Here is a 7,810-nt window from a genome sequence, read left to right as displayed (position 1 = left end):
CCCAAAAAAAGTTAAAACTTGGCAAAGGTTTGTGATGCCAGCACTGGGAGGTGAGGAGTAGACAGGAAGAAATTACAAATTTGGGGCCAACCTGGGCTATATAGGGATTTCTTGTTTCCAAACAAAACAAAACAAAAAACAAAAAACCAAAAAACCCAACAACAAAAACCAAACCAAACCAAATGAAACAAGACAAAGAAAAATATTAAAATGCACCCTCTCAGAGCATCCATGGGTTTGTGAGGAAGGCAGGGTGAAGCCTGGAGCCAGTGCTGAGCGGCCTGCATCTCCCTGCTGCTTTGCCCCCGGCACCCCAACTGGCACAGCTCAAAAGCCGCTTTCTCCAGAAACCTCCTGCCTGGCCCTGCCCGCCTCTTATCATAATTATTCCTGCCAAGCTTTTTTTTTTGTTGTTGTTGTTGCCAACTTTTCCCTGCCGCCTCTACAACTGGCTACCAGCACCCGATTTGCTACACGGTAGGGGTAGGGAGGGTTTGCGTAGCAGCTTCCCAAAGTAGGGTCTCCGCAGGGGCGAATAAGGTAAGGACGGAGATGAAGTTACACTGGATTGGGGGGCACTAGATCCAATAAGCGCAATGGTAAGAGACAGAAAACAAAACAAAACAAAACAAAACATAACAAAACAAATAACAACGCACAGCAAGGCTGTGGTGGCACAAAGGAAGTGTTTGGAGTTTTGACGCCCCAAACCTAGGGACTCCAGGAGACGACAGGAGCTGGTGCAGGCCAGGAAGGCTCCTTCCCTAGAATCTTCAGATGGAGCGTGACCTTTCCATCTTCTCTGGGGGCATCTGGCTCTCAGAACTGTGGGGGAAACACAAGTAGGCTTATGTTGTTGAAGCTGCTGACTCTGGCGGACTGGGCTCAGTTTTCTCAGGCTCGCTCCTCTTTAAGGCAACTCTGAAGGACTTCTCTCGTCTTTTTAAAGTAAAAGACTTCCAAAGGTGGGGGCGGTCTCTTCCAGTATCTCTCCCACTAGCCTGTGGGCTTCTACATCAAGGCTGTGTGTCTCTGTACAGCCCTGGCTCCTCCTCCCTGAGGATGCAACTCGTTAGCTCCACCCAGACCTCAGCAGACAATGAGGCTGTGTAGGGGCTGCCTAGCCCAGTCCCTTCACCTGTTTGCGTTGGCATAGGTCTCCCCACCGCAGGGAGGTGTTGGAGACTCACTAACCACAGAGACTCACTGCCCAGGCCCCTCCTTTCCTCCCTGTTCCTGGGCATGTGGAAGGGAGAGGGAGATCTGGTGCTTACATAAAATATGCTTACAGGATAGGGGTACACCAGGTGTCAGCAGACAGAGATGCCTATTTGATGCCCGTTCCAACCCACTAGCCTTTGCTGCCCCAGAGACTACATGCCCCATGGTGGAGTCATCATCCACCATGGGGATAGGAGTGTGCTGCCTTGTTCTTACTTCCCAACTGGCTGGGCCTTTGGCAGCTCCTTGGCCACGGAGTCTGGAATGTTGGCCTTGGGGATTTAGTCTACGGTAGGGAGTGCTGGTAAAAGTCGTCCCTTTAGACGGTGTGTGTTTATGTGATATTTATTTCCTACCATCTTTATGTTCCCCTCGGATAAGGTGGAGGAGTAAGGAGGAGAGGAGGAGGAAAAGCAGGGTAAGGAGGAGGATCAGAGGAGAAGGAGGAGCAGAGGGATGAGAGACTGGAGAAGTAGAAGGGTAGGGAAGAGGAGGAGGGGAGAGGTAGGGTCATGGAGGAGGAACGCTGGAAAGAAGGCTCCCTGGAGTCCTAGGAAGCAGAGCTTTTCTTGATTCGGGCTGTTAGGTCACTAAAGAAGCTGGAGTTGAACTCTTCACCCTGCTCCTGTCTGTGGGTCTCCCTGGATATTGTCTTTTTCTCCAGGAAGGACACCCCCCACCTTTTACCTTACCCAGTAGCAACATGGTTTCTAACAGAAGTCTCTCGCTCAACCCAAATCCCCTCTGCCTAGTGCTGGGGAAATTGCAGGGCTGGGCCAGAGTTGGGTAGAATAGTCTCTGGAAGGAGATTAGAAGTGTCTGTCAGGGGTGGGTGGAGCCGGGTGGGGCCCCAGGTTACTCATATCCTTGCTAGTCCTTAGAGAGGCAGATTTGGGGGGAGCTCTTAGCCTCCAGAGTACGTCTTAGCATTGTCTTCTGAGCTTTTAAGCCCTGTTGTTAGGAGAGGGCCTTGGTTTCTGCTTTGGTGGCAGGCAGGGTCAGATGGGGTTGGCTATCTAAGGTGCTCCGTCCTTTCTGGGAGCAGTTGATACCAAGAACAGTGCAGGAGCCTCAGCGGGGGCTGTTGGGGCCTGTCTGGGAAGATAGGACGTGCCAGGCAGTCCCAGACACGACCACATTCCTCCCAATATGCCTGCAGGGGTCCATGGAGTTGAGGGGCAGGAAGTGGGTGTTGTGGGGATAGTTGGAGCTTGATATACAAATTTCGGAAGCAGAATTAGCTGGGTTCTTGGAGCTGTCCCCTGGTCCTCAGGGACTCAGGAGTCAGAAATCCTCTCATCCACTTTGGCTATGTCCTTGGCTCAGTCCTGTCTTACTTCCAGGTGCTTGCATTCCTCCCCAGACATGTCTTGGATGAGCTCCATGGGAGATCAAGTGAGGGTGTCTGAGTCAGCCCTATGCCTCTCTTCTCAGCTATCTTGGCATCCGAGGGGACATCTGGGGCTGGAAACAAACAAACAAACAGACAAATCTCTCTAGGGTTGTTCCAGGCATGTACCCTTACCTGCTTTGAGGTCAAAAAAAAAAAAAAAAAAAAAAGCTCCAGCCCTCTGTCCAGACTCCATGCCATACAAAGTTGACCCTCAGAACTCTCTGCAGTAGAAACAATGGGTGGGTGCTCTTTGCTCTCACTTTTCAGAAGAGCAAATTAGGGCTCTGAGAAGGACCTGACTGTGCTGTTTTTCAGTGACTCCGGCTGTGTCTGTGAAACCTTTGGTGACCTAATAGCTATTGTCACAGATCTGTGTGTAGGTGGTTATTAGGGTCTGCACCCAGGGCTCAGGGGCAGCTGCCTGGAAGCTGAGCCACCTGGCTGGCTGAGGATGTGACAGATAGCCAATCCTTCGCAGGTAGTGCCGAGGGTAGCTACACTGATGTACCTCCAGCTACGTGCCAGTCTCCTGCTCGGGTGGTCTTTTTCTACGTGTAATAAAGGATTCTCTCCCACCGATTTAATAGGAACTAACAGGTCAGCAGGTTTATGGTGTGGTAAGGCCCTACCTACTCTGTCATCCTAGTTGAGCCCAGAGCCCAGAGTGTGGGTTCCTAAGGGCTGTGGCTCCCAGGGCCTCATGGGAAAGTGTAGCCTGCAGGCCCACCCCTCCCCTGATGAATCATGCCTGGCGGGACGAGAAAGCCCAAAACACTTCAAACAATGAGTTTCCAGTAAAATATGACAGACATGATGAGGCGGAGGAGAGGAGGGATCTGATCGGGAGTTGGCGCTGGCCTGGGAGTGATGAAAGCCAAGGGGAATGGAATATGCCAGGCCCGCCCCCTCCTCATCACTATAAAGCACTACCGTCCTTTTCTAACTCATCTGAGCAACTCTCTCTTCACTCTGCTGACTCACTCGCTCACTCGCTCACCTCTTCCAAAGCCATGGCCACCTGCAGCCGCCAGTTCACCTCCTCCAGCTCCATGAAGGGCTCCTGTGGCATCGGTGGTGGCTCTAGTCGCATGTCCTCCGTTCTGGCTGGAGGATCCTGCCGGGCTCCCAGCACCTATGGGGGCATGTCAGTTTCCTCCTCTCGCTTCTCCTCTGGGGGAGCCTGTGGGATTGGAGGTGGCTATGGTGGGAGCTTCAGCAGCAGCAGTTTTGGTGGAGGACTTGGTAGTGGATTTGGTGGAGCATTTGGTAGTGGATTTGGTGGAGGACTTGGTAGTGGATTTGGTGGAGCATTTGGTAGTGGATTTGGTGGTGGTCTTGGTGGTGGTCTTGGTGATGGGCTCCTGGTGGGTAGTGAGAAAGTGACCATGCAGAATCTCAATGACCGCCTGGCCACCTACCTGGACAAGGTGCGTGCCTTGGAAGAGGCCAACAGTGACCTGGAGGTGAAGATCCGTGACTGGTACCAGAGGCAGCGGCCCACTGAGATCAAAGACTACACTCCCTACTTCAAGACCATCGAGGACCTGAAGAGCAAGGTGGGTCAAATGGACAGCAGGACTTGCCATTCCAGTTTCCTCCAAAGCTTCAGATCATCACCAGACTCCTAAAAAGGACAGTCCCAAACTTCTCTCTCTCTCTCTGAGGCCCTCTCTGAACATCCCCCAATAGGGCTGGTCAGTGAGAAGGTGGTGTTGCTTCCTGGCTTTCCAACATGCTTTTATGAGCTCCAATCCTTAACCCACACTGAGACCAATGGTTCCCAGCCTTTGCATTTTGCGGAGGAGGAAGTGGAGGCGTTGAGAGGGGCCGTGTCTTGCTAAAGATCAAGAGAGGCTGCAGAGCTGAGGCTAGAGTGCCTCGGTTACCTCTCCAGCAGAAGGGAGGAGTGAGCCTGTAACGGGACCCACCAAACTAGACACCCAAACCGCTCATTAGCTTGTTAGTCTGGGCTGAGGCTGCCGCCCATGAGCTTTTGGCACCAGAGAGCCTCTCCCGATAGCTAGGCAGACATAGAAAAATCCACACCCACAACTAATCACGACCTGTATAGTTACGCCAAACCAGAGGGAGCCTGGTGGGGTTGTGCTTCCAGAGCCCCTCTTGTTCCTCCTGTTAAACCTCTTGGCTCTTGTGCCTTGCATAAGTTATGGAAATTAGACAAGTCCCTGGCAGGAACTTCAGCCAGGTTCAGGAATTCTTCTGTCATTTTTTTTCTTCTTCTTCTCTGGTTTCCTCTTTTCTAATCCCCTGGGCAAGTTGGGTTTTGTCTCTTGGGAAAGTCCCACCTGAGGTCTATGCTCCATGGGCTTAGGAAGGAACGCATGTGTCTGCAGAGGGCTGATAAGGCTGTTCTATATTGAGAGGAGGATCCAGAAGATGAAGGCTATGTAGGGAGCCTTAGGGGGACTTGAAAACCCCAAGACCCATCTTAGGTTTAGAGGTGAGTGGTAGCAATAAGATCTGAATTCTTTTGAGCCTGGGGCCAGACCTTTATAGTTTTTCTGTTGAAAACAGAAAAACTTTATAGTTTTGGGTTGAAACTGACTGTGTGGGGTTGCCTCTCAGGCTGCTGTGGTAAACAAAGGCTGAGGAGATGAGAAGAACAGGACTCAAGCGAGAGCAAGAAAGGAAGGCCAGTGCAGGCTGCAGTGACATCTGCCTGCAGATATCTGTTTAACTGATGACCCATGGCTTTTCTGTTCTACAGATCCTGGCAGCCACTGTGGACAATGCCAATGTCCTCCTGCAGATTGACAATGCCCGCCTGGCTGCTGATGACTTCCGCACCAAGTGAGTTTGTGGTTCAGAGACTCCAGCGTGTAGGGCGGGGCATCTTGGATCAGTGCTTTCTAACCAGGGTTGGTTTGTGCTGGGAGAACCCCCTATGGTGCTTGCAAAAATATAAGACTGTTGGGTTCCACCCTTGGAACTGATTCAGTTATTTGTAACCGGTTACCTAGGAGATTCTGACCCATAGCCAGGTGTGAAAGTCATCACCTTAGGGAAAGGTGCTCCACACTTTTGCCACCAGTCCCTAAACTATAGTAGGCTATCATATTTGGAGGCCTTGAGCCTTATTGGCTGGCTGAAGCTGGAAGTGCCTCTTTCAGGAACATGACTAAGGGTTAATTTTTTTATTCTCTGGATCCTAGGAATGTTCAGACTTAAGCAACCAATGGGCACTGTCTCTCCACACCGTCCTGGGTGCCAACTGTGGGAATCGTGTGCAAAGGAAGAGAACAAAGCTTTCAGTGTGGCTGGGATGGAGATAGCTCATTCCTTTTCTCTTGAATCATTCCAGGTTTGAGACAGAGCAGAGCCTGCGCATGAATGTGGAGGCCGACATCAATGGCCTGCGCAGGGTGCTGGATGAGCTGACTCTGGCCAGAGCTGACCTGGAGATGCAGATTGAGAACTTGAAAGAGGAGCTGGCCTACCTGAAGAAGAACCATGAGGAGGTGAGAGCTAAATGGAAAAGCCAGCTTCAGAGGGTGGATGGATGGAAGCAACAGAGTAGCAGATGGTGTACAGGTTGGAATCACCTCTGTCAGCCATGTGGCTCTTGACGATGGGACCTTTTTCTGTCTCTGCAGGAAATGGCCTCCATGAGAGGCCAGGTGGGTGGAGATGTCAATGTGGAGATGGACGCCGCCCCTGGTGTGGACCTGAGCCGCATCCTGAATGAGATGCGGGATCAGTATGAGAAGATGGCGGAGAAGAACCGTAAGGATGCCGAGGACTGGTTCTTCAGCAAGGTGGGTGTCATTTGGAGAGAAAGGAATGCAGAGCACCTGCCTTCCAGGGCTTTCTAGTGCGAACAGTTCTCCTCTCCTTTTCACAGACTGAGGAGCTGAACCGTGAGGTGGCCACCAACAGCGAGCTGGTGCAGAGTGGCAAGAGTGAGATCTCTGAGCTCCGTCGCACCATGCAGAACCTGGAGATTGAGCTGCAGTCCCAGCTCAGCATGGTAGGCATGCTGTTGAACATAAAGGTTGGCCTTGGGCTTACCGCAGGGGCGTGAGCATTCTCAGTGATCCATTGTCTCATTTCTCTCCTTCACAGAAAGCATCCCTGGAGAATAACCTGGAGGAGACCAAAGGCCGTTACTGCATGCAGCTGGCCCAGATCCAGGAGATGATCAGCAGTGTGGAGGAGCAGCTGGCTCAGCTGCGCTGTGAGATGGAGCAGCAGAATCAGGAGTACAAGATCCTGCTGGATGTGAAGACCCGGCTGGAGCAGGAGATTGCCACCTACCGCCGTCTGCTGGAGGGCGAGGATGCCCAGTGAGTGCCTGGCCTACCCTTTAGTTCCTGCCCCTTTCCCTCACAAATGTTCCCCTTAGGTCTAATGGTCCTGTCATTTTCTGTTTTTGCAGCCTTTCATCTTCCCAGTTCTCCTCATCTTCTCAATTCTCCTCTGGCTCTCAGTCATCCAGAGATGGTAAGACTCTTCTCCACCTCCAACCTTGTGCCTGGGAATACCTTCAGATCTTTCAGCAGATCTACAGCTTAGATTAGAACTTTCTTGGGGACTAAGCTAAGTGTTCTTACTCAGTATCCTCTATGAGTACTTTCTAACTCTCCTCAGAGCTAGGACTGGTGACCTTACTCTTGTTCCTCCAATGGGTGTTTGAGTAGATTCCATGGTGATGAAAATCAGCACCATGGAGAGCATCCCACATCACTCCTCTACTTTGAAGTGTTGGGTTTAGTTGGACCTTCTAACGCCTTTGGGTCTAGTTGGACAGTACCAGTTGAGTGCTCCAGTTTGAGGACACAGACTGGACATGAGGCAGCAGGGAGTGAGGTGGCAAACGGGGCAGAGGGCAGCAGGAGACAGCTTCTTCCTTAGCGTGTTGGCTTCTTTCTCCTATTTAGAACACTCCATCTGTCCACCTCACTAATGCCTCTTCTCTCACCTTCTCCAGTGACCTCCACCAACCGCCAGATCCGCACCAAGGTCATGGATGTGCACGACGGCAAGGTGGTCTCCACTCACGAGCAGGTCCTGCGCACCAAGAACTAAGACTGCTATGTGCTGCTCAGGCTTAGGAGGCTCCTGTGTGGATGCAGATACTGCTGGGAGAGCCCCTGTAATGTCCCTACATGCTTCACTGTTTACTTGACCCTTGTCCTTCCTATCAAGCAATAAAGCTTCTTTTTCTGAGTTGCATAA

The 7,810-nt window shown here is 51.6% G+C and overlaps 1 protein-coding gene across 1 annotated transcript in view; it reads left to right on the top strand.

The window, feature by feature from the left end:
• The window catches only part of LOC116077146 (keratin, type I cytoskeletal 42), a 69,568-nt gene extending 61,758 nt beyond the window's left edge, over positions 1 to 7,810 (top strand). The window contains exons 1-8 of the mRNA XM_031351495.1: positions 3,543 to 4,170; positions 5,343 to 5,425; positions 5,937 to 6,093; positions 6,229 to 6,390; positions 6,477 to 6,602; positions 6,698 to 6,918; positions 7,011 to 7,075; positions 7,563 to 7,810. Of these exons, the coding sequence (XP_031207355.1) occupies positions 3,625 to 4,170; positions 5,343 to 5,425; positions 5,937 to 6,093; positions 6,229 to 6,390; positions 6,477 to 6,602; positions 6,698 to 6,918; positions 7,011 to 7,075; positions 7,563 to 7,660 (1,458 nt within the window). The 5' untranslated portion in view covers positions 3,543 to 3,624 and the 3' untranslated portion in view covers positions 7,661 to 7,810. Of the gene's footprint in view, positions 4,171 to 5,342; positions 5,426 to 5,936; positions 6,094 to 6,228; positions 6,391 to 6,476; positions 6,603 to 6,697; positions 6,919 to 7,010; positions 7,076 to 7,562 lie in introns of the transcript that reaches the window.

This window comes from Mastomys coucha, unplaced genomic scaffold, assembly GCF_008632895.1.
Source record: "Mastomys coucha isolate ucsf_1 unplaced genomic scaffold, UCSF_Mcou_1 pScaffold5, whole genome shotgun sequence".
In the NCBI taxonomy this organism is placed as follows: domain Eukaryota; kingdom Metazoa; phylum Chordata; class Mammalia; order Rodentia; family Muridae; genus Mastomys; species Mastomys coucha.
Note: the sequence above shows the minus strand (reverse complement) of the source record. Positions and strands in the feature narration are given on the sequence as shown.